Genomic DNA, 27,584 nt, shown 5'->3' with positions numbered 1-27,584 from the left:
TCAGTCTAATACCTGAAGTATAAGTATTGCATAGTTGTGCTACAAAACCTTGGTAATATCACTGTAAGGATCGGGAGAAGGAACTCTTATTTTGTGCTTTGCTTTATAAAAAGTTTGCATTTATGGTACCAGTCCTGGAATATAGAAGAAGACAAGGCTTGGAAATAATAGTACTATCTGGGCTACCAGTATGGCTTTTGATAAAAACAAAATAAAATCCAAGTGGCAACATCTAATATCCTAACAGTCCATTTACTTCAAAAACTGATTTTTCCCTTACTATTTATCATGTATGGTTTAGGATTGAAACAAACCCCTAATTCTGCCTTCCAAGTGCCGATGAGAGATACTGGTTGATTAATAAACACTTGGTGCAATGATAAATGTGCTGATAAAGTCCTTTGGGAGCCAGCAGGAAGTTGTAGGAGAAAACCTGCTGGGGCACAGTGTAAAGGCTTTGTGATATACAAAACAAAGAAGCTTTCTAACTTAACCAAGGAGTTCATAATGTTAGGCCTTTTCTTTTTCATCTACTGACTTTCCGCCTCTTAATTCTACTATGGTACAGTTGAGAGTATTATATTAAACCTATTTCTTTAAAATTCATACTTTTGTTGTAATAAATATTAATACTTAACCATAGGATTGAATTGAGCTGTATTGATGTATTAATATATGTTTATATTAATATTTAATGCATATATACCAGATATAAATATGGTATAGGAAATTGTATTATTTCATTTTTGAATCTTATGTGACTTTGAAGAGAAAGAAGTTATTATAAGCACCTCTGCAGCTCTTATCAGATAGGTCCTGGGGCTTGCACCTAATTTGACCACTTTAAAGCAGGGTATACAAGATTGCTGGGAAGGTGGCATCTTGGTTTATCACTAAATTCCTTTCCCTTCCAGCTTTCCTTACGGAGTAGTAGAGCAAACAGTTTGGGCAAGCTACTTGGTCCTAGAAAGTATCGTGAGTAGGCAAGGGATATGAAAATGTTTCATTCTCTCATTATGCTAGTATGCTTATTATTATTAACATGCAAATCCAGAAACTTTTTGTTGTTGTTGGAGAGGGGCAGAATAGGTGATGAGGGAATTGACTATTTTAAACATTTTTCAAAAACTCCCTGGGGTTTAGTAATATGACTAGATGTAGTATAAAAAGAAATATATTATCAGAGGGCAGTCTAGGTTGTAGATTTGGGTTGGGTTGTTCACCTTTGTGGGAAACAGAGACCTTGTTACATGCAGTGTTATCTTGCTGAGTAACATTTTGTTATTACTGCTGTGATTCATCTATCAGTTTTGCAGATTTGGTGTTTTGCATAGGAATTATGTCCTCAAATTTTCCATAAGTAATGTGTATGTGAACCACTGTCTGTTCATTATGACATGTGTGATTTGGCCTTTTGGTGTTAATACTTTATTATTATTTGTAGTTAAAATGTAATGGCAGTTGTTCATCTACTAGGAAATTCAGCATTAGTTGTACTTCTTTTCAACTTAATCTTCTTTTAAGTGGTTATTCACTTAATCTTCTTTTAAGTGGTTATTATATATGTCTACCAATGCTACTCAATTGCTGGGCCTCTCTTCTATCTTTTGTACAGTTACTGAACTAATTAGTCTTTAATGTTTATAGTAATATTTCTACCATTCCCAGAACTTATTGCATTTTTTAGTTCTTTCACTTCTGTTTACCAAGATAGAAATAAATTTATCTATATTTATAAATACATATATCCATTACAAAAAAGCCCCAAATGGAAACACTGATTTACAAAAGTCAATGAAAAAGTTAAATATACTCTCTGTATACAGTAGTCATTTATATTACAATTATTTTGTATACTGTGAATTAATTTTTCTCTTTTGAGGAGAAACTAGTTTCCTTGTACAAATTCAGTTTGTTCTGGTTGATCATTATTGGTATAAAATAAATTATGTATTTTACTAGTAAACTGGACAACTTGACTGCAACTTATCTTTCAAGTTGGCTCTTTGATTTACCTTTCCCTTGTGTCCTTAAAAACTTGCGTTTTTATAATGCGGGATGTTCTTGATGTATCTGATTTTCTTCTTCCTCAGTTTATCTAACTAAATACCTTCTAATAAGTTATAATGTCTTTTAGTGAAAAAAGTCTAGGGCTTAGGGTTGTGTGTGAGAGTTGATTTTTGGGGGGCGAAGAGGGATTATGCTAATGTTGGAGGACTTTTAAATGTGATGGAAATGTAACCTGTTTGTTAAATAAATGAGTTTACTTTTTATGAATTAACATATTTTGAATTAATAATCTTTGTCACTCACTGTGTTCACAATTTTATTTTGACATTAATCTACTAGGGCAAAATCTTTAGGGTAAAGATGATATAGCATGAATGAGATTTTTCTGGAGAAGCTAAAAAGCTGTATAAACTCATTCTTTCTGAGATTGTTGTAATAACATAAAATGGCTTAAGGCACCTGAATATCATTTATGCTTATTAAGAATACTAAACCATTTCTTTTCTTTTTTCTACTTTTTAATTTTTTTGGTGTTACTCGGAGTGTTCTTGATTAGGCAAAATGCTTGGGCTAGTTTGTATGTGGAAATTATGTTTTTCTAGTGATGATTATAAATGATTGTAGTCTTTTGTTATGCTGATAGGTAGATATTTCATTAGGTTTTGCCCTTTAAACAAGTGAGCAAAGAACTATGATTTAACTGTCTTAGCGTCATTGATCTCTAAAACTAAAAGGAACTCAAGAATTTATCTTACTTAGCTATTTATAATAGAAGAGGAAATTCATGATCAGATGATTCGAAGTAATTGTTATAGAAGTCATGCTTTGTTGTAAATATCTACTTTAAAACAGTGTTTTGGTTTTGTTCTTTTTTTTTCAAAAAATTTATATAGGTCCTATATTCCTGGTACTAAACCTCTAATTAGTGTTTGAAATTTTCTTAGGAAAAAGTGCTCCACTTCTCTTGATGTTGGCATTGCCACTGCCATGCTTGTAAAGAGGACTAACCCTGTACTTGCTAAAGTTAGCATTAACTGATCTCCATATACATCCAGGGCTTAGGTACTGAAAATCCTTAAAGTTTATGGTGTACTATTGCTTAAGAGTACAGTAATACTTGCATATGACACCTAATTCTTCAATCATTGTCTTTCCATTGCATAAGAGTTCTTGAGGCCAGCATAGCAGAAAACAAAGCATGCCTGAAGAGGACACCCACAGACGTTTGGAGGGATTCTCGAAACCCTTATGATAGAAAACGACAGGACAAGGCTCCTGTTGGACTAAAGAATGTTGGCAACACTTGCTGGTTTAGTGCTGTTATTCAGGTAAGGATCTTTATTTAGCTCTTATTTGGTGGGCATGATAGCAGTGGGTTGGGTTGGTGTTTCTTTTAACTTACACACTTTAAGTAGTGGAAGGTTTTCATATTCTCTTGCCTAATAAAGTAGTTTAGGTGCCCCTTTCTGCTCTTCAATCGCACTATGGAATTCGAACATTAGAGCACTACTTATATCTTTCACTTATTTGAAATTAATTTCTCATCCTTCCCTGGGGTTAGAAATTTCTCTTGAGGTGGAAAGAAGATATTTTTAGTAAATCAGTTTTCCTGAAAATTTAGAAAGGTATTATAATCCAATCTACTCTGGAGGTGGAGACTGGGAGGATTGTGGTTAGAGGCCAGCCCAGACAAAGAATTAGTGAGATCCCATCTCAACACACAAGCTGGGAATGGTGGGACACAGCTGTAATTGAGCTGTGCTGCAGGGCCTGAGTAGGAGGATCATAGTCTGAGGCCAGCCTGGGCAAATAGCGTGAGACACTGTCTGAAAAATAAACTAAAGCAAAAAGGCAGGAGATGTGGCCCAAGAGTTATTGTGCTTGCCTAGTAACAAGTGCAAAGCCCTGAGTTGAAGCCCCAGTGCTACTCCTCTACACCTCCGTAAAAGGTCAGGCAGAATATGTATAGGTCTGCTGAAGTACAAGCATCCTGAGGATATAGAGTCATCTGAGTTACTGTTAATATGCAGTAGTGTCTGGTACATTCCAGTAGTCTGTTAAGTTATTAAATAAATGACTGGTTGAATGAACCAAAAAGGGCATGTATGATTTATGGTGGAATTCAAGACTTAAAATGCTTCTGTCACCCTAATGATGTAGGGAGTACCCGAAGTATTAAGTGAGGCTATTGGAAAATATGCTGGAAATTGTCGGTAAATTTCAGATAGCACTTCAAATGTTTATTCACATTGTTTGCTTTGTCTCCAATTTTGATCAAATAAAAGTGTCCATAGTTCAAAGAGAAAAGAAAAATCCCATAGCATTAAAAGACTTAGAGTCAAAACAGCAGTCCTTTGCCTTAAACTTCATCCTCATGATCTGCTTCTTAAAAGCATCTTTCCCCACCTTGTTCTTCTCTTACTTTTATTTTTCTAAGTGATGGGGCCTTCCTGCTGAGATAGATAAGGGACTGGCTCTGTTATTTCATCTATTCAAAGCTGTTGTTTTCATCTCCCAACACTGATAGATCAAATTTAAAAGTCAGTATCCAGCATTTAGATTTTCCACAATTTTGTAGATATTATAGTGACCCAGTAGGACATTGTGAGCTGATTTGATCTTTGAGGAATTTCTAGAAGTGGGTAACTGAGTGGCTGAGAAGATAAGCTAAGTTTATTCACAGAACTGGAGCCCTAGTAATCACCTTAGACTCCAGTTACAATTCTAAAAGGTTAGAGCTAGAATGAACTGAGGACTGAAAGTAGGCTGTGGTTCAGATCATCCCAGAGGTGATCAGGTTATCATGACCTAGGACTGTAAGTGACCACAGTCTAGCTTCCAGCCAGAAGCAAATGTAAATTCTCTGTTAAAACATAACATCTATAATTTTAAATTTATATACAGCATCTAGCACTCAACCATCCCAAATAACATAAGATGTACGTGAAAATTAAAAGCAAAATGGAAATATACCTACAGAGAAATCAGAACATTGTTACAATAACTAATTAATATGTTCAAGGAATTAAAAGCAAGGTTAAGAATTTTGAGAGAAAACAAAGCAGAATGGAAATTTTAGAATGGAAAATGTGATACGTGAAATTTTAAAAGTCCTGGATATATTGAGCATATTAGACGTCACTGGAAAGAGAATTAGTCAGCTGGACAATTGGTATGAAGAATAGTTTCAGAGTAAAGCCAGGAAGATAAGTACATGTAAGAGATAGGTTAGACACAGTGAGCGGCACCGACATACTTAGATTTGTAGTTCCAGATGGTGAGGGACTAGTGCAAAGGCAGTATTTGAAGAAATGATGACTAAGAATTTTCCAAACTTGAGAGATGAAGCCAAAGATTCAGGAAGAATAGTAATCAAAAGTATAAACATAAAGAATATAACACCAACACACACTGAAATAAGACAAATACATTGTAGGCAGAGAGAAAATTATCGAAGTATCTACGTGGAGAAACATATCACATCACCTCTGTAAAGCAGCAAAAATATTGTCATCTGACTTTTTACCAGAAACCAAACAGTGTCTTTTAATTAGTGGAAAAAACTGATTGGCCACCTTGAATTCTATACATAGTAAAAATCTTCAAAAATGACTCTAAACCAATTTTCAGTTAAGCCAATGCTGAAATAATTTTTTACTGGAATACGCAGATCAGAGGAAATTTAGCAGTAGCTCAGAGCGTAAATGTAGGACTGGCTATTCTCCTAATTTGCCTATATTCTCTTCTTTTGAAATTCTTTGTGAGAATAGTCGATTCTTTGTTCCTGTACTTATATTCCATTTCTCTAATTCTTATTGGAAATACTTTTCCTCTGTCACTTTACTGAAAAGGTGATTTCTCAGTTGCCATAACCAAAGGTCATTTTGATGCCCTTACCTATTGGAATGTGGCATTACTGCCAATGTTGTCCTCCTTGAAATTTGCCAAGAATTCATTGACATACATCGTAATCTTCCCTGGTACTTTTAAATCTTTATTGGAAGATTCCTGACATTGGTATTTTTTAAAGCTTCACAAGTTATTCTGAAACACAGGCATGTTTGAAATCCCTGGCTTTCACTGCACCTTTTTCTCTTCTAATTTCCTTACTATTCTTACTTTTTCTTTCCCTAAACTCTTTTCCCCTCTTCTGACTTTAAAATGTTACCTCTTTTCTAAGGTTTTGATCATGGCCTACTGTAATTGTATTCAAATCCTTTCTGATTTATAACATTTACTGTTACTGCTTTGACCTGCAAATACAAGATTATAATCCCCACAAATGTATTTGTGTGTATGTATGTGTATGTGTATATGTATTTTAATTTCCTTTTATTTGTCTTCATAGTGTCTTATATGTAGTGGTTACTTCATAAATATCTATTAAATGTATGAATAAATGAGCCGGGTGTACTGATGCACACCTACAGTCTTGGCTGCTTGGATCCCTTGCCCTCAGGAATTTGAGAGCAGGCTTCTCTCAAAGAAATAAAATAAATGGATACATTGATTATTTTGTGTGTTCAAAATGTTTGATTTAATCCCTCCAGATTAGGACAACCAAAATATTTTTTTAAAGTTATCATAAACTGGTTTGACTTTCAAAATTTAGGTCTTTAATCCATTTATTTATCTGGCACCATTTATTTATAAGTAGTGAGCCAGTTATCTCAGTACCTGACTACTGAGAAAAACCTTGTTAGCTCATTGGTTTTTGGAGCTCTCTTTATCATCTTTTAAAAAAGCTAAGTGATCTTTTATGAAATATAATACATTATTGTTTCCTACTGAGTAATTTTCAAGTTTGTAAACTGTGACCCAAAAAAGAAATACACCTCACACTGTAAAACATATATACATGTATGTAAAATTTTATAAAATTCCATACTACAAATTTTATAAAAAAGACTGAAGTTACTATGATGCATTCTGATATTTCCCTTTGTATTTTATTTCATTTAAAAAAATGTTTATTATTACCATTTAAAACATACTTTCCTGGGGCTGGGGGTTTAGAGCACTTGCCTACCAAGTGCCAGGCCCTGAGTTTGATCCCTACCAATAAAAATGACAGAAAAATGCCCATCCCTCTAGGAAGTCTTTTCATGAGCATCCTTCATCCATTCTCATTCTGCTGTATAGTTAGCATTACTGTACCTTGGAGTCTCATTTCTGTTGTTAGAATTATGTATCTGTCTTCTGGGCTCTCTGTTTTCTTGGGCCTAGGGAGAGTGAAATTTCTTTATGTCTCTCTCACCTAGTATCTGGTGAACAAACTTACCTGTACTTGATTTTTCTTGTAATTCACAGTAGACATGTCTAAAAAGTTCTTAACTGCAATGTGAACCTTTTATTTTATTTTGAGAAAACTACTTGTTAACAACATAGTAACATAAAGAAACAGCTTTTAATAATATGTATAGTATGCTTTTTAAAAAACACTTTGTCTTCCTTATTATGCTTATGTCTTCTTTTCAACAAAATTAGAGATAAGGGCAGAACAGATTCTGCCTGGAAGTGAGAGGGGAGGGAGGAGAGGGAGGGGACAGGGGAGAAATGGCCCAAATAATGGATGCACATGTGAATAAATGAATAAAATTTTTTAAAAAAAGAACTGTATATCAAAATATAAATTTGAAATAGCCCTTCTTGCACTAGTTGCAACATTTCTGTGTATAAGTTGTGTATTTGTTCAATCTCTGAAAATGGTGACTTTCACAATTCTTTTACTAGAATTTTCTCTTAGGTATCTTAAATTATTGTTCTTTTTCAGTCATTATTCAATCTTTTGGAATTTAGAAGATTAGTTCTGAATTATAAGCCTCCATCAAATGTTCAAGATTTGCCCCGAAACCAAAAGGTAAAATTATAAAGGATTTTAAAACCAAGTATCTATGCTTTTTATATTCTCTCATCTGTAAATTGAGGCCATTTAATTGGTTCATCAGATCTGAAACTGTTAGAGTTTGAATGTCAACTCATTAATCTCTGTTACAGTATCATCTTTTGTCATTATATTTCAAATAAGAATTTTTCTTCACCCAAGTGTTATATTAATATGACAATTTTTCATGTCAGTTTGGGATCCCCACCTTTAAGGACTGTTAAAATTTTAATAAACTTTGTTTAGGTTACTGTTTGCACTTAATTTTAAGGCTTTCCTCAATTGACTTGTGAAAAATTGTGGAAATCAAAATTTTCAATTATTTATCCACAGGAAATATTGAAAATATAAATTTTTTTTCTGGTATCTTTGTAGTACAAATCTTTACCTTCTGTTTTGGAAGTTGATGTTGTTATACAGTAAAAAGTAAGAGAACATAGACTACTCCAGGACCTGATTGCCTGTTTCTGTCTGTGAACCCAGAGCAACTCACTTGACTTTTTCTGCAGTTTCTTATCTGTGAAGTACAGATAATAACAGTAATTATTTCATAGCATTTCTGAGGGGATTAAATGAGAAAAAACATACAAAGCGTTTTAAAGTACCTGGTATGTAGTAAATAATAGGTATCAGCTATTACTAGTTACATAATAAATTTAAGAAATACTTTTTAAAAAACAGGAGTGGTTTGCACACATACATTGAGACTTAATGAAAAAAGCCTTGACTGTGGAGCTGAGGCTTGAGTTGCAGGGCTTTAGCGGTCTTGCCATGAAGAGCCTACTGTAGCCCTAAAGTGTAATGGCTGTAAAGACAAGGAAGGTAACATTTTAGGTTTCAGTAAAGTGCTGAACTTTGTGTGACCTGTTGTTGTAATGATAAATTATTAAAAATTATTAAATTATCTTTTCCTTTTAGTGTTTAGTTTTTAAAACCATTTTTTTTAAATATGTGGAAAATTTTTAATGCACGATGGAGGGAATATAACCTGATTGATAACCAACTTTTCAGGCTATAAACTCTGAACTGTTAACTGTCAGGCTGAAAAGCAACTCATATTTAAAAGGGAACCAAGACCACCTAACAGTTCTCAAGCATCCTGAGAAATAAAGCAAAAAACCTTCACTCTTTGCAGTTTTTATATGAAATTTTTGCACCATTGCTTCCCTTGGTCACAAGTTGTTAATATCAATAGTTCTCCTTTTTCATTTCTCAGTTGAATGATATGTATACTTTGTTGAACATTATTTAGAATCATACATGTCCTGTTGACCTTTTATTTTCTGATTTTATTATTTTACAGAGCTTTAGTTTGTTTTTCACAGTTTAATAAAACCAAGTTCGTTTTGTCGTCTTACTCAAAAAGTAAGGGAGTGGGTAGGGGCAGGGGGAGAAATGACCCAAGCCTTGTATGTACATATGAATAATAAAAAAAAAATGTTAGCACTTCAATATTTCTGGTAGAAAATAAAGTCTTTCTCCTCTGTTCACATAAAAAAAAAAGTAATCATCATATCTGTTTACATATGATACATACCACAGAAATGTATAACCAGCACCTTTTTAGAGAAGTTTCTTTCTTGTAGTGAAATGGTATAGCATGTCCAGATGTCCCTTTGGCTAAGGGAGTTAAAATAATTTCTCACTTTCCTTCTTTAAAAGACACTTATTTAGAAGAACAGTGCAACTTTATGTAAGATTGTTCCACAATTGAAGTTACTCTTTAATTTGGCTTGGTGACAGCAACACACACTGTAACTTGATGTCTTTGAAGCAAACATGGTAATTACAGATAATCAGTCATTGATATGTGTTACACTCACTTGAGGTGATAAAAGTCACAGTTTTTTAAAAAGGTGTCAATGTAACTTATTCTACTTATTATATAATAGTGAACTTACATCCAGTTCATGAGATGTTTACTGTTACATTGAGCTTAAAAACTAATGTGCTAAGTAACAGAATACACTTGGAATCAGTTTAATCAGTTCACAGAGATGCCATTTGTATTTGCTGCTAAGCAAGATATCTTTTTGTTACAATTAAAACTTGCCACAAATATTATGTGCACATGAAGTAAGAGAAGCAGTGTCTTGAAATTAGTTTGAGTTTTAGATAGACTTGATTATTTCTGCTAGAAATTGAAACTAATTTTTACACACCCATACTTACTTGAACTGTTTATAAGTTTACTGTCTAAGAAAATTGTGAGGTTAGTAGAAAAATGATAGATTCAGATCCCAATCATACCCTTTCCCTCCACCCCCACATAGATACTCTTTGGCTTAAAGTGTTATATACTAATGGTAAAAAAATTAGATTTTGAGAAAACAGATACATAACCTCATATTTAGTGGAAATCACCATATGAATAGCTCAAGCTTTATTAAACATTAGCTTAGATCACTTTAAAGTCTTGATTTAGGACAAATATTTCTAAGTAAGTATTTTCCCCTATATGGAAGTGATAATCATGAAAGAATGTAATGTGTTTATTTGAGTACTACACTGAAGAAATTTTGAAGCTTACAAAAATAATAATACCAGCATTGTGGAATTTCTGCATTTAATTATGATGAGGTGGCAGGGACTAGATTTACAAGTTGTAATACATTTTAAAGAATTCAGTGGGCTCAGTGTTTGCAAAATATGTTTTCTGACTACAATGGAGTTGTTAGAAACCAGCAATAACAAGGTATCTAGAAAATCCCAAGACAGGTAGAAACTAAATAATACATCTCTAAATATCCTAAGAAACAAAAAAAATAGGAGAATTTTAGAATATTATGAATGAAAATTATAACATGACCTACCAAAATGAGAGAGAAAATAATGATTAGTAGAAAATCATCTAGTGGAACCAAACATCTTACTAAAAAAGAAGAATAGTTTCAAATTAATGACAACAGCTTACATGTCAAGAAATTAGAGAGAAACATGACTGCTAGTGCATAAGAAAGGAAATAATAATATAGAATAGAAATCACTGAATTAGACACCAGAGAACCAACAGAAAGTAAATGAAGTAAAAGCTAGCTCTTGAGAAGATTAATAAAATTGTTGAGCTTCTAGGGAGAGATACTGAGCAAAAAAGAACAGAAATACGTAAATTATACATTCTAGGGATAAAAATGGAAATGTTAGTATGTATTCTATGAATAGTAAAAGAAAAAATAAATATAAACAAAAAATAAGTATATTGAAAGACACAAGGTATTAAAGTCTACTGATGAAGGAGTAGATAACTTGTAACCATATCATATTAAACAATTTGGACCCTTTCTACTAAAAAATACAATAGGTACATTTTTATAGAAAATCAAAGTAGTGTAAAACTTCCCAACTCATTTGATAAGCCCAGCATTACCCTAAAACCCAAAGTAGAAAAGTGTAGACAAACTTTCCTCATGAGTATGGAAATAAAATGTTGTAGTAAATTTTTGGCAAGTTGAATCTTGCTACACACACACACACACACACACACACACACACACAGAGGATAATACCTCATGAGGAAGTGGGGTTTATAAAGTAATGCAAAATTGGTTTGGCATTACAAAAATCAGTTCATTTTACCATATTTATGCACTAAAAACAAAAAACTATATGATTGTCTCAATAGAGGAAAAAAAGGGATTTGACAAAAACTGACAATTTATGATAAAAATATCCTAAAAATTAGGAATAAAAAAGAACTTTCTATTTTGATAAAGCTCACTTACAAAACAAAAAGAAAGGTAGCAAGAAACTACTTGTGATATAACACTTAATGGTGAAAAATGGAATGGTTTTCAAATATTGGGAAAAATCAAAATATCAACCTTCACCACTTCTATTAAGCATTAAATTGGAGTTCATAACCAGTGCCATAGACAAGAAAAGAAAAGAACCATGGTAATTGGAAAGGAAGGAATAGGACTTTTTGTTAATATAAATTAGAAGGGAAGAAATAAAAAAGTTGTCTATATGATTTGATTGTCTAAGAAATTCTAAGGACTTTACAAAGAAAAAAACATGCTAAAGTCAGGAAATGAATATAGTAAAGTTAAGATTAACATACTGAACTCACTTGTATTTCTAAATATTAACAAAAATGAAAATTCACATTGAAAATACTTTTATACAGTAGCATCCATAATGTGAAATTGTTAAGGGTAAGTTGGCCTAATAGATGGAAGATATGTACACTGGAAACTGTAAATATTGCTGAGAGAAAAAGAAATAAAGAGATATACTATGCTCACAGATGGGTTTCAGTATTTTTAACATGTCAGTTGTCCCCAAATTAAGCTAGAGATTTAATGTAATCTCAGTAATAATCTGAACAGGATTTTACATAGGAGATGAGAAATTATTCTAAAATATATGTGGAAATTCAAATGATACAGGATAGCAGTAACAATTTAAAAGAAAATCAGTGTTGTAGGGATTCTCAAGCTGCAGCAATAAAGACATGATGTTACTGGCCAAGAGATTGTCATACAGCAATGAAACAGTATAGACAGTTCAGAGACAGACCCACATAAATGAGGTAAATAAACTTTAATCAAAGTTTGCAAAATAAGTGAGCAAAAGAAATTATTTTTCAAGTAGTGTCATACACAGAAAAATTACCTTTACCTATCACCTGACACCAAAAGAATTCACAGTGGACTAAAAGGAAGAAGTAAAACCATAAAAATTTTTGATAAAAACCGAGAACTAGAGACTTCCTGCCTCAGCTGCCTGAGTAGCTGAAATTATAGGTGTAACACACTTCACTGGGCTATCCTGAATTATTAGTGCACATAATCATGATGCTGCATCAGGGAGCAGACTAAAATAAGTGCATAGTATATAATTCCATTTACATACTTTTCTAGAAAATACAAAGGGACTATGATCTCCTAGGGTGAGTGGACAATGACCAATGGGTGAAGAAATATGGGGGTGATGGATAGGTGTGTTATATTGATTGTGATACTGCTTTGTAATGTAAAATGTATTGTGCATCAGTCATACCTCAACAAAGCCAGTAATTCAAAAATGATTTTCTAGCCACAGGAATTGTCTGAGACAATTATGTTTCACTATATTAAAATATTTTGCTTCTTGCTACTCAGCAGCATTTCTCTTAATTTTCAAAAATCATTACTTTCATCCTTTCTTGACAAGGAATGTCTTCTAAAAAACTGCCTTCTTTTAGATACAGTGATAAAGATAGAAATTGGCAGGAACTAAAGGTATTTTTGGAAATTATTTTGTGGATTAAATTAGTGTTATTTACAGTTTTAAAACTTTACAAGGCAGTTGGAGAGGAGACAGGAAATACCACGGAAACATAAATTAGTTTTTTTTTTTTCACTTAAAAAGTTTTGTACTTAACCTTTCACTGATGGAATTTATTATATTTACATTAAATGTGTTGAATGTTCTTTATAACTCAACACTTTTATGTCAGAAGTAGCCAGTGTACCTTGTGAGTACTTTAATGGTGTGTGTAGTTTTTGGATGAAATGGTAAATATTTGGAACCAGTTTTATTGCCTTCTGTTTATTTTTTAAGAGTCAAAAAGTTCAAAATTTTTTTGGGACAGTACTGGGGTTTGAATTCAGGACCTTAAAGTTGCTAGGCATGGCTCTTTAGCCATGTCCCCAGCCCTTTTGTTGTTTTTCAAATAGGGTAACTCATTTTTGTCATGGGCCGAACTTAGACTGTGAGCCTCTGACCTCTGACTCTCACTTAGCTTGGAGTATAGGCATATACCACCATGCTCAGCCTTGAATATATTTTGAAAGCAGCAATTTCTATGTGGATTATATTATTCTGAGCAGAAATTATATAGAGACATAAATATGCCCCTACAATGTTGATAGTACTAATTATGTAAATTTGGAATAGTTTTTCTCATTTAAGTAGTATGTTTGATCTTTATATTAAAATTGCTATTGCAAGAACTAAATATTGTAAGAACTGTTTGTCTGCTTTGTTGATGTGAAGCCTTTCACTAAATTATGTGTATTAATGTTCCTTTTTAAAAAAATAAGTTGCTAGTGATTGACAGTATGGATTTTTGTTTATTTTCTTAAGGATTTGGTTTAATCAACTACTATAATTGAATGCCTGGTTTGTGTAGCAAAGGTTATAGAAGAGATGTTGAAGTCTTTATCTCTGAGAAGCTTATATTCTTACTGAGAACAAAAGTAAAATTTCGAAGAGTTTCAAGAAGACGATATATTAGCATCATATAATTACCTGGTATAATTAATGGTTAGGTTAATTACTTGTAAAACAAAATTAAAAATTATAATTATAATTATATTAAATAAAGTCATGAAATAAGCAGTGTTAAAAATAATAAACCTATCAATAGTTACTGTTCATTAAATTATGAAATGATAGTTAGACATGGTCCTAGTCCAGTAATTAGGATCATTCAGTAGCACTGGCAGTTAAGACATTCATTTCACTAGAGGTAGACTGGCAGAGGAGGAGGAGGGATTTTGGTTTAAATGGGTTTATGGGGTAAAGCACTTAGAATGGTGCCTGGCATGCAGTGAGTACTTATTGAATGTTGGCTGTTACTGTTGCCCTTGTCAGCAGCAGCTGGATCTTGCTGAATGGAAAAGATTGCAATAAACAGACTTGAATGAGGAGGATATTCTTGGCTGGTAATGACATGATTTGCTATGAATATGTGGCTTTTATGCTAAAATCATGAGCTAGTCTAGGCCATCTGCTATCTTCATGTTTGACTACTCTGGGTCCTGTAGAGGACAACATCTACTTTTATTTAAATATGATATGAAGTGCTGGATTTACCCCTAGTCTGCATTAGTTAGCTTAATTTTTGATTACTGTTAAGACGAATATCTGCTGACCAGTAAAAATTTTGTTAACTTAAGTTTGTTTTTCCTGTAGGAGCATCGGAATTTGCCTTTTATGCGTGAGCTGAGGTATCTTTTTGCACTTCTTGTTGGTACTAAAAGGAAGTATGTTGATCCGTCAAGAGCTGTTGAAATTCTTAAGGATGCCTTCAAATCAAATGACTCACAGCAGGTAGCCTTTTGTACTTGTTTATTAACCATCTGTATTTTATTCAATACCATGAATCCTTAAGCAACCTTTTCAATTTAGGATGCATTATTTAGCTTTACTAATAATGACCTGGAACCATTTTAAGGCATTTTTTTATCCTGGCATTTTTAAATTAAACAAAAGTGCGTGATCTAAATTGGAAATATTAAGGTAAAAGAAGTTGTGACTTTATGATTGAAATTGGTAAGAGTAAACAATGGATAAAATTAAGAATGTTCACATTAATTAAAAATCTTAACAAATATGTGTCAGTATAGTATATATGATTATGATACTCCTGTTCTTGCTGTCAGGGACATGTAGAGAATGATATTGCTCTCCTTACTGTTTTCATTCTTTAAATAGTGCTGTCATGGAGCCTTTTTACATTTTCTGAAAGCAATCTTGGGAATTTTCATATAAAAATAGAAATGTCCACAAACCAATATCCTGACATATTTGAAAGGTCAGAGGAATTAAGAAGGAAAACAAAGAGGAATGAACAAGGTGGCAGGGAATAATCAAGTATTGAAAGAGATGACTGCTGCAGTACAGAGTAGAAGATAAAATATTTGAGAAGAGATTTAAAAAGCATTGGTTTTGTGATACAGTTTTTATGGCCCTTGAATATATCTCTCTTTTGTGCATGTATGGAAAAGGAATTTGAAGGATGACTGAAAAATTCTGTTTCCAACTTTCCTGTGGATTTTTTTTTCTTTCTTCTAAAAATTCTTGTGCGGCAGATATACCAAACAAAAAGGGTATTCACATTGGAGTTTTCTTCTGAAAAAAATTTCTGTCAATGACCAGTGCCCTCTAGGTTGTATCTGTTCACCTTTGTTACTTACTCTTTCTGTCACAATAACACTAATATAAGCCAAAAATCATAGTTTTCCTAAAATGATCCCACACTATCAGTTTGAGTACTTCTAAGAATATATTTTTTATTTACTTATTCATTAATTTGTTTCTTTATCATTCTTTTCTTTAATACATGGTACACTATATTCTTCAGTGGCTCTTAGTATATAATTAAATGTTAGCAAGATTACTTTCTTTTGGAATTGATTTTTCCTAGTGTTTTACTTTCTTTTCTTTTGATGTTTTGCACAGATTTATAGTGATCTTCGAGTGTCTTTTCATCTTTAAAAATGAGGCCAGATAGACTGCATTTGGAGCTTTACAAGCTCACCTGCAGGGACTTTTTCAGTTGGCGATAGAGTGAAAGTGGAGACAGACACCTAACTGTTTTGCTCTTAGGTGTTCTGATTGCCTTTGCTTTGAGCTCGCGGTGTAGACTAACTAGTTTCCTCATTGTTGGTTCTTTTTCTCTAGTGGGCTCTTAAAGTAGGTTCCTTTCAGTTCAGGTTGATGCAGATCTGATTCTCTTTTGTTCCCCAAACTCTTAACTCTGAAGTATAAATTCATAAGTGGCATGAGCATTCTATTTTTTTAAAAGAATGAATTTGACATTCTTCCTAAAGCTTTGTTTTGAAATATGCTAGAGTATTATGCGGGACACTTTGGCATGCAGTAGTACTGTTACTTTTAATCTCATCTTTTAGTTTAAAAGTAAAATGTTATAATAAAGACCTTACATTTTTCTCTTGATGAAATTAGTTAGAATTTTTATTAAACAATTTTTAATTTTAGATTGGTTGTTTCAAAAGACAGGGATTAACTGTTTCTGAAAACTTGTGATAGATCACCATTTTTTTTTTTATGTGCTTGCTGTGCAAGTGCTTTACCACTTGAGCCTCACACCCAACCTCTTTTTTTTTTTTTTTTTAAGGTAGGGTATCACTTTTGCCTGGGGCATGTGATCTTCTACTTAGCTTTCCATGTACCTAAGATTACAGGCATGCACTACATAGGCTTTTTTTTGCTCCCCTCCTCTGGTAATGGGCTTGCTTTTAAGATACGGTCTCACTTATTTTTTTGCACTAACTGACCTCTAATCACGATTCTCATATTTCTTCTGCCTCCCATGTTGCTTGGATTTATAAGGTGTGAATTACCATGTTCGACCCTTTTTGTGTCTTGTTGGATTGAATCTTCAAGATAAGTAAAGTTATAGAAAAGTGTGAAAATTTCTTTTAAGGTTATACACTAGTTCCTAGGACAACCATAAAAATTATTCTAAGTTGGGTGGTTTTAACAATATTACAAAATGGTTGAATAACATTAACAATTTTAGAAGCAAGAGGTCCAAAATGAAGGGAAAGGTTATTCTTCTGATGATAGCTCTGGGAGGAGAATCCTTCCTTACCTCTACCATTTTCTGGTGGCACCTGGCATTCCTTGTCTTGTGTCAGCATAGCTCCAGTTTCTCACTTCTTTTTCCCCGTGTCTTCTTTTTTTTTCTTTCTTTCTTTCTGTTTCTTACAGGAACATCGATCATTAGATTTGGGGCTTACTCTTACCTAGGATGATCTCATCTTGAGATCTTGCTTCAGTTATACCTACAAAGTCCCATGTTCCATGAAGATCTGAGGTTCCAAGTTAATACATATTTTGGTGGGGTACTGTTCTACCCACTATAGATGATATGGTTGTGTCTAAATAGATTTTTGTGCAGAATTTAGTCCTATTTATCCATATAGTGCTAGAGAATTTACTTAAGATCCCTAGACCTTAGTTGACATTGTGAGGTGAATAGGTTTACCCAAACATTTTTCAAAAACCTATGTGAAAAAATATGTAATAGTCCATTTTATACTTGGGGCTATTTTTGTAAGTAAATAAAGTACCCGTATTGATTCCTCTGTCTTTGAGCAGTCTTATGGTTAACTTATGTTTTTCCCTATTTTCTTTGTGAACCTATTCCTCTAAACTCATATTATGTAAAGAATTGTGGTAGTTGGTAAGTATAACACTACCTATTTCTATTCCATGTTTTAGGAGCAAGGACCAAAGACAGAAATGGTAAATGGTGACATATTTTCTGTCTCTGAATGAAGAATCAGTTTGAGGTGCATAAGATTCTAGCCTAAATAATTGAGGTGTCAGCAACTAGTTAGATTTAACCTGCTGAAGCTAGCTAGTGGCTTGGTAAAGGTGGATATGGCTTAAAGAGTTGTGTGTATGTATTGAATCAAGAAACTGAATTGTCCACAGGCTCTAGTCTGTCTTCTAAAAGAGAAGTTGTGATGATTGTTTATAAAATGAAGAATGCTTTTGTATTATGTAAGTCTTTCATGTTACAAGCATCTATTATAGAATTAACTTGAGGGTACAGTGCTAATTGTTTTTTATAAACTCATTGTTAAATTTGAATATGTGTGTGTGCGTGTATTTTTCCTAAAGTGTAACCCAGTAATAGTGACTATAATAATCCTTTTTTAAGTATTGATTTTTTTACAGTGGTTACAATTTGAAAAAAATTGTTGCATTTTATGTGAAACATTTTACATGATACTGTTGTGAGGAGTTGGTGTTTATACATTTCAGTGACTGGCTGTAATTTTTATGTTGCAACATATCTAGCATTTTTATTAGTAAACTCAAATACCAATAAGACTTTTTTATTTCCACAGCAAGACGTAAGTGAATTTACACACAAATTATTAGATTGGTTAGAAGATGCCTTCCAAACAAAAGCTGAAGAAGAGACGTAAGTTACTGTGAAATTTAATGATGGGGTTTTAGGAAGTTAATACATAGCACTAAGTTTTTTTCCCTTATGTACTCAATGTCAACACAGAAAATGAAAACCAAGACATACTTCTGAGATTCCCAGTATTATTTATTTTACTGATAAGCTGTTTGAAATCTGTGGGCACAAATTCTGGGTAGCTTTCAGTTTCTACTATATGACCTGATAGTAGATTCTGATCTGAGCCTAACTAATCATACATGCCCACTTCTTTTCCTTAGATTCAATAATCACTCTTCAAAAGTAGTAGTGGGTTAGTGGTGGAGGAATTATGAAGGACTTTCTATTTCTGGGAAAGTCCTTTCTCATGGGATCATGAGAACCAGGGATATCCTGTTTCTCTAAGTATTCCCTGCTTCTTATTCTGTATCCATTAGGCTTAACCGTTAAAACCTTGCTTATTCAAAATATGTGGGTGGCCTTCCTGGAGGATGAAATTAACTATTTCAGGGAAGTCCTGTTCCCATCTTTATGAGGCCATTCTCCTAAAACCAACATTTGTTCCTTTTTGTATTTTCTTGAACCATTATAGATAATTTAGACTGCCATGTCAAAGCTCCAACATGAATCTGTAACATGAGGTAGTAGTTAATACCTGAAGTCCCAGAATAAAAAAGATTTTCCTTCTTTTTTTTTTTTTCCCTATTTTTAAATTATCACTAGTCTCATTGTCCAATAAAGGTCATTATAACATGGCCTACAGTAAAATTAAAGATATTCTGGCCATGCAGTGTCAACAATTAGGAGATGATGCTTCCAAACTTGATGTACTTCCTACAGTGTTGCCAAGATCCAGGGAAAAATTATTTCCAAATGATATCACCTTAATCTTTTTAAGGAAAAGTTCAGAGAAGTTATGCTTAGAAATCAGATTATTTTTGCCTAGTGATTGCAAGTCATATAGAAAGAAATTTGATTTCCCAGCCTCTCAGTTTATGTGTTCCTCACTGTAAGCTTGTCACTTCTATGACTGAACAAAGTTGGGTCCCTACTAACTGTAGCCTGTGTCTCTTTTACTTTTTCACGTCTAACTAGTTCCCTTAGTTCTTCACATGCTGAATTATATATACTTTAATTTTAAATTTCAGAGGATTATTAGGACACACACGATTAAAATTGACCTCTTTGATATTTTGAAACAAAAGGAAAAGTTTAACCTCTTACCTCTTAATTCACTATGCTGTTATTTCAAGAACTTAGTGCAGCATCTACTCAAGAGTTTGGGAAAAACTGTAGCAAAAACTTGGGAATGGCAATTTGAGAAAATCATGTAAGTTTTAGTTCTGCCATCATGCCAGTAATTAAGGACCAGTTTGCTACAGACTACTTTTGTGTACTTAAACTAAATTGAGACAAATGTCTCTCAAGAGATTAAATTAGCACCAAGCCTATAATATCTGACAGGACAAAATTTGACTTTTCCTCAACTGTCTTTATCATAGGATGTACCATTTGAAAGCTGCTTTCTTAGCCTGTTTAGAAGTTTATATGCTAGGAGCTCTAATCATCAGGTGTCCTTTTTCCTGTCCCAACAAACTCTTGTTGCATTTTCCTTATGAGCTCCTGTTTGCCACCCACCAATGCCAGGTGGAATGGAAGCCATTTCTAATAACTTGTTTTTGTGCTTCAGTGGCCGCCAGCTCTTCATTTTGCTATGGAATTGCTTAGGCCTATGAAAACTGCCTCCAAGGTTGGTTTCTCTCTTCTCTTCATCTTAGTTTCTTCCATAAAACCTCCCCTTCAGATTCTTGAACTGAATTTGCTCTCAATGCTTTTGAAACCTGATGAAGATCGTCATCTCTGTGATACATTCTTTCCTTAACTTCTGAATTTTCTAGGCCTTGTATATATTTCTTTCTGCTATTTCTTTGGGGGATTGATATACCTCTAGGGTTCAGTTACATACATATGTATACATACATACACATAAACACACACACATACACAGATTGTTTTTTCTGTCTTTTAGGAAGGTTTGGCTTAAGTTTTTAACAGTTTAAGCTGCTGCTTAGCCTCTACCTCATGTAGAACAAGCCCTGCTTGATTGATCTGAATATCTTTTCCTATTCTTTGCTTTTTGGTCTATATTATTTGTTTTTTCCAACTTACTCCATTGTTACTGTGTTGGTGGTTTCCTCACCATGAGGGTCAGGGAAATCTGAATTCAGATGTCCAGCTCATTTATTATTCAAACATGCTTTACCCTCCTTTACCTTCTGAATTGGGGAATTCTACCAGGGGTTCTATACTCAGACCAACAGACACACGACCCATCTGTGAAATTATTCTATGGTTGTCTACCCTAGTTTCTGTAAAGCTCATGTTTCTTATACTTTTCCTTAGAGTTCAACTAAAAATTTATTGAACATGCTGCCTTAGAGTTTGATCAATGCTATATCCCCATCTGTGTTAACTGTGTCTCTTAGAGGTTCTCAGTACTTCTTTTAATGTTTTGCACGGAAATTCCTAGTTTATCCTCTCACATCTATCCAGATTTCCTGTAAGCGTTTAGAGAGGGTTCTATTTTCAACATATGACTCCCCAATTTTATAATAATATATAACATTTCACTCTAATGTTCACTGAATCCTTTTTCCATCTGAAGGGCTAAATATATTGATTGTGGAGGTTTTGCTAATTTTCTGTTTACTTTCTATTAAATTTCTTTGGATCTCTGTCACCTTTTCTGACCTAGTAACTATTGCTATCTCCCCTTTTTCTGAAACAATTTTAAAAGAAGTTAGAATGTTTCCATTTTTGTCTGAAATTTTAAGTTTTCTTTGGAATACATCCTTCTTTCCATTCGTTTCTCAGTAATTTCAATTTGTTCTTTACTGCTGTGGAGGTGTCCTGATTCTGAGCGAGTGTTCTGCCTATATAAAGTAGAACTCTCCAGTGGGTGTGCCATAGTAAGCCAAGAGTATGAGTTTGTGAAGGTATAGCTTCAGTTTCTCTGATTGTCTGAAACATGTCTTTTTCTCCTAGAGTCCTCTCATGTATTATCTGTGTGCCAGTGACCTTAAACATTTGGGGAAACACTGTCCCAAAGCATTCTATATTAATCTGTATCTATGTATTCATTGTGTAATAAACTAATTCCTAAGGCTATGTACCTGTGTTTTCTCTTTGTCTCTGATATTGGTGACAATCTGATTTCCTTCTGCCTTCATGCAAGTGATGGATGTATCTCTTTTATTATAGGAGTTTCATGTCTTTTTAATTGCCTTTCCAGTTGATTCTCACATTTATGTTGATGGAACCCCATTCTTGGTTCCTGAGATTCACAAGCAGAAATGCATAGAAAGAGTATCTGGGAGGTTGTAAAGAAGAGCAAGGCAAACTATTTCTGGAAAATTCCTGCCTGACTTCTTAGGGAAGGACATTGTATAACACAGGTCAGTGGATAGCATGCCAAAATTCAGATGGAAGATTTGAATGGAAATGGAAAAAGGAACCAGAATTAGTATAGTCATTGATAACCAGTTGGCTCCTCCAAAGTTATCAAATAAAGTCATCCAGGCTGTCATTGTCTGGAAGATAGGGGCCTCAGCACTTGCATTGTGCTAGATTGATAGAAAGCACCCTGTATTTATGGACTGACTGAATAAAATATGTTTCCATAAGTAGCATCAAAAAAAGTCATCAGATGAGTGATTACTCTTTCACTTGTGTGATGGGTAAGGAGAGAGAATAGCAATGTTGCTTTTCTACATGGAAATACGATGCCATGGATATGGTGATGTACTATGTAAAGGTTTATATCTAAAACTTCAGACTTTTCTATCAAAAGAGACAAACTTTGGCTCTTTCCTGTATTTCTTACCATTATCAAGTCCTTTTTGTTATCATAGTTTAGAAAAATCTTTTCTATAGAGTAAAAATGGCCAGAGATTAAGCATATGGTAGGAAAACACCTGGGTTTTAGGGTGTTCACAAAACAAAATTCACAAAACTACTTACTAGTTTTGTGAATTTGAACAAGTGATTTAAACTCCATAGTTTTGTTAATTAAACAGAGGTAAGCGTATGACCTTTCATCAGTCAAGGTGGGCTATCTAATACCGTGGCAATAACCCCAAAACTTTAGAGGCTCGTACAATAGCTTCAGGTAGACCCAGCATGGTTATGCGAGGGATTCTGCTGATCTGACTTAGGGCTGCAGGCCAACACAGGCTTAGTCTTACCAAGGACTTGTGGGATCACCCTGGCAGTGAAAAACACACTGGCTGTTATGGTTTCTGTTCAGAAGTGACACTTACCATTCCTGTACACATTTTATTGGGCAAAGTACATCATATGGCTTGCTTAATTTCAAAGAGAGCGGGAAAACCTCACATTCATGGGGATAGCTGCTAATCAAAACAACAGCAGCAAAACAAAATAAAAAACTCAAAATGTGGAGAACTTGGAAGCCTTTTTTGTTGACGGAGGATATAAAATGATACAGCTACTATAGAAAATAGTATGGTGGGTCCTCAAAAGATTCAAATGGATTACCATATGATCTAACAATTCTCCTTGTGCCTATACATACAAAAGAATTGAAAACAAGTCCTGAAAGAGAGATTTCTACAGCAGTGATAACAGTAGCATTATTCACAATAGCTGTAGGTGGAAGGATCTCAAATGTCCATCAATAGATGATGAATAAACAAAATATGGTGTCTAATTCAGCTTTAAAAGGATGGGAATTCTGAGACATGTTAGGACATGGCTGAACCTTGAGGACTTTATGCTAAATGAAATGAAGCTAGTCACAAAAAAGGAAGACACTATAGGGCACTTATATGAGGTATTGAGATGTGAAACTCATAGAAACAGAAAGTAGAATGATGGGTTGCCAGAGACTAGGGAGAGAGGAAAAGTTGTTTTGAGTATAGAATTTCAGACTTGCAAGAGGATAAGAGTTCTGAAGTTTGTTTGTACAGTGGGATTAATGTTACTGAAGTGTACACTTAAAAATGTTTAATATGGTAAATTTTGTGTTGTGTTCATTTTATCACAACCAAAAAAATTGAAAGTCTGAGAAAGTGTGTCTTACCCTATACCTGAAAGTGAAGGGCCAGAAAACTTTTTTTGACCGCTGTTAAAAACTAATATGTCACATATTGAGATTGTATTAAGTGAAATATTTACCACCGCTGTACTTAGAATTAAGTGATCACCCATGTAAAACATTTATCAAGAGACAGATATCACTTTTTTTTAAAACACTGTATTACAAATCAATTTTATTAGTTTAAACACACAATAAAAATTCTGTGTATGATTGTAAATACAACATGCCTTTATACAATAAAGTCGAAATAAACTTTGTGTTTGGGGGCCATAGAAGACATTTGAACACATCATTTGTTGTTGTTGTTTAGTTTTGTTTTGTTTTTTGCGATATGGTCTCACTTTGTAGCCCAGGCTAGCCTTGAATGTGAAATGTAGCCAAGACTGGCTAGAACTCAGGGAATTCGCACCTCAGCCTCCTGAATGTTGACATCATAATAGGCATGTGACACTATGCCTCACCCAAAATTGCTAATTTTTGTTTGCTTCAAACAAATCAGTCAGTCAAAACATGTTAGATAATTTAAATAATTCACAAACAATTCTACTAGCAACATGAAATTTCGGAAAGTGAAGGAGTAGCTCTCTAGTAGCTCTAGTTCAGAGCTAGCAGTATTCCTTCACTAGTGACATCTGTTGCTTTTGTATTATATACATTCTTTTATGAAAATTCAGGAAATAACATTACAGAGTTTTGTAGCAGTCTGTTCTCATTAAAAGTGGCTTTTCCCTGTTCCCAACAAGGAAGGCTAAATAACCATATATTATGCAGATTGAAATGTATCGTGACTATAGAAAGAGCAAGTACTTTGTGAGCACAGTGTCCCTTCTTCTAAATTTGTTCCATGTAGTAACTCATTCTAACCTTGCAACAGTCCTGTGAGTTCAATTACCATAATTATCCTTATTTGACAGGTGAAGAAATTGAAGAATAAATTTAAGCTCTTTGCCCAAGGTGACACAGTAAATAATAAAGCTATAGATATGATAGATACATAAATGCTGTCATCTTGTTAGGAATTACAGCTTTTTAAATGTTTCCCTGTTATTTATAGGTCTAAAATTTATAAGCATGTTTATCATATATTTATTTTTTTTAAACATACTTTAGGGATGAAGAGAAGCCAAAGAATCCCATGGTAGAGTTGTTCTATGGAAGATTCCTAGCTGTGGGAGTACTTGAAGGTATAGTTACATGATTCTTTTTATTACAGGTGAAAGCAGTGCTGCTGTCCGTTACTCCCTCGTCTTTTTCTTGTTTGGCAGTGCTGTGGATTGACCTCAGGGCCTTGGGCTTGCTTAGGCAGCGCTCTATCACTTGAGCTGCACCCTAGTCAGATTTCCCTTGTCTTGGTGGTGACTTTGTGTTTGTTGAATGGTATTTATTTTTTACTTAGTCCATCTAGTAGTCCTTGTTGTATTAATCAGTTGATAGTAGAGTGCTTTCTCACTTCCTAGTTAATACTTATTTTATCCTAATACTCTTTACAATGAGAGGGCTTCTCTGAAACTTCAAGCTGTTGGAATGTAGAGATTAATGGGATGGTAAAGAGCTGACGTAATTAAAATGCTTTAGATTTTTGAGCATTTTAGATTTTCAGATTAGGTATGCTCAATCCATTGTCTATGCAAATGTTCCAAAATCTGAAGTACTTCTGGTTCCACACATTTCATGTAAGTAATATAATACCTATATTAAGAGTTGAATACCAGTCTTGGTTTGATACTTTTTTAAAAATTATTTTTTCCATGGTCACTCAAAGTATAAAATGTGTAAGATTGTCTTTCCTTCATGTCCTTAAATAGTGAGTTTTCTGGTTTTGTTTGAATTTGGTAGTTTAGGATTCGCAATAAGGCATACCCTAACTCAGATTTTAGTCATGCATTTGAAAGGTTATAGTGAAGTATGAGTACAGTTTTGTTTGCTTCAAACGCTAGATACTCATTATGTCACTGAAATATTTTGCATAGTGCACTATGTTGGGTTAACCATATAATTCTGGTTTCATATGAAATGGAATATCTGAAGAAGGGAGTATGATTCATCAGGTTGTGACTGGACAATTTTTGTAATGCCCTGCATTGAATCATTTCTATATTATACTGATCTTCAAAGTTGACATTATTTGTCAATCAGAGTTGAAATCTTTGTACTTAGTAAATTGCTTCAAAGCTATTGTGCTAAGTAAATGTGGCTTCAATAAATTTCTTCTTGAACTGTGTGTTTGTTACCATGAAAATAACTTATTTTAGAGTACTTCTCATCTTTATGTATATCTTCCTAATGCTTTCTTTTAGTCCAGAAGTTCTCCTTGGGGAATACTTTCAGTATGTTTGTTAAACGTATTGCAAAACATCCTCAGCATTTTCAGAGCTTTTTGTCCATTGACCTCCCTTTTCTGTATTCCACTTTCTCCCTTGTTCATCAGTACAAATGTTCATCTTACAAATGCCTAAAACTGTCTTTCCCCCATTCCCTTCTGGTACCTCCTCCCTGGCTTTTTTTTGACCCTTATAAGGTATTTATCTTCCCTCTGTGTGTATTAAGTACCTGAATGTTGCTGTGTAAAAGTTACGATACAAATGGACTAACTATAATGGGTCATGAATTCACAGTGATAATGTAGACCATGGGTAAGTGGCATTTGATCCAGAACTTAGCAGTGCTTGCCTCACACCTTTAACCCTACTGGACATTCATACTCATTTCAAGTAATCACCATACTCTTCCATTTTCTGCAATAAATATTTTTATCTTTTCCACTCATTTTAAATCTAACTTCTTTGTCTCTTTATTTTCCAAGAAACATCTTACTTCAAATTTCATGGATTACTGTGAAGTTAATGAACCTCCCTAAGGCTCTGAATCTAATTTTATGTTTGCAGTTTTATATCATATTTCTTAAAGAACACTTCCCCAAATAAGTGAACCTCAGGGCTCAATTGGTTATATCTATCTCCACCATATTATTTTTGTCCCTTCAAATAGTAAAGGAATTGTATATCTTTGTATCAAAGATCTATTTATCTATGTGCTTAAAATTCTATTTCTTCATGTATTTACTTAGACCTCACTTCATTATCTTACTCTTCCCACTGTGTCTTTAGCTTCTTCCTCTTCATGTCTTTCTCATCAGTATTTAGACATGGTCTGCTGTCTCACATGTTTAAATATTTAAAAAAAAAATCCCTCCTCAGCCTTTTTTAGTATATTCTTTCATTTCTATTCAGAGTTAAGCCCCTTTGGAGAGAGGTGTTTACTTCACCTACTTACTCCCCCCTTATTCAACTCACTCTGCTTTAGCTTCTGACCACAAGATCCCTCTGAAAAGGATCTTTCTAAGGTTATTGATTTACTACCTCATGTCAAAATCATTGGGTCCCTTTCAGTTTTCATGTTGAACTCTTATGGCTGTTGATTCTATTCTTTCCTCCGTCTCCTCCTCACTTTTTCTTATTTTAGCCTTAAAAACCATCTTCTGTGGAATCTGACACCATATTTTCTTGGCTTTTTTCCCCCTGCTTCGACTGGTTCTTCTTAGAAGTTATATTACCATCACTTCTTACATCTAAAGGTAAGAGATCGTTGGGACTCAGTTTAGGCTCTCTTCCTCTCTCATTTCCTAAGCAGATCTCTCATAGATTGACTTGATTTCCTACTACCAGTAAGCAGCAATTTCCTAGAAATTGACATCATTAGACCAGACTATCAATCCTAGCTATCCATTCATATATTTAATTCTTTTCAAATTGAAATGTCATGAGCCATTCTGAAGCAGTGATTTCTACTGTATTCTCCCTCTAACCCCCCCAAAAATCCTCTACTCTTCCTTCAGTGGAGCTGATTTTATAATTCTATAAAAATTAATCCAATTATTCCTGCTAGGAATCTAAGTTGTCTTCTTTCTTTTTTGATGATAG

The 27,584-nt window shown here is 33.7% G+C and overlaps 1 protein-coding gene across 4 annotated transcripts in view; it reads left to right on the top strand.

Moving 5' to 3' along the window:
* Positions 1 to 27,584, top strand: part of Usp25 (ubiquitin specific peptidase 25) — a 127,474-nt gene that overhangs the window by 46,480 nt on the left and 53,410 nt on the right. For 3 of the 4 annotated variants that reach the window (XM_020159807.2, XM_074072881.1, XM_074072879.1), the window contains exons 5-9: positions 3,176 to 3,338; positions 7,784 to 7,870; positions 14,795 to 14,932; positions 18,487 to 18,563; positions 24,775 to 24,848. In XM_020159807.2, the coding sequence (XP_020015396.2) occupies positions 3,176 to 3,338; positions 7,784 to 7,870; positions 14,795 to 14,932; positions 18,487 to 18,563; positions 24,775 to 24,848 (539 nt within the window). The remainder of the gene's footprint in view (positions 1 to 3,175; positions 3,339 to 7,783; positions 7,871 to 14,794; positions 14,933 to 18,486; positions 18,564 to 24,774; positions 24,849 to 27,584) is intronic. The other variant, XM_074072880.1, reaches the window with a different exon arrangement.

This window comes from Castor canadensis, chromosome 5 (genome assembly GCF_047511655.1).
Source record: "Castor canadensis chromosome 5, mCasCan1.hap1v2, whole genome shotgun sequence".
NCBI lineage: Eukaryota > Metazoa > Chordata > Mammalia > Rodentia > Castoridae > Castor > Castor canadensis.
This window is presented reverse-complemented; position numbering and strand designations above follow the sequence as displayed.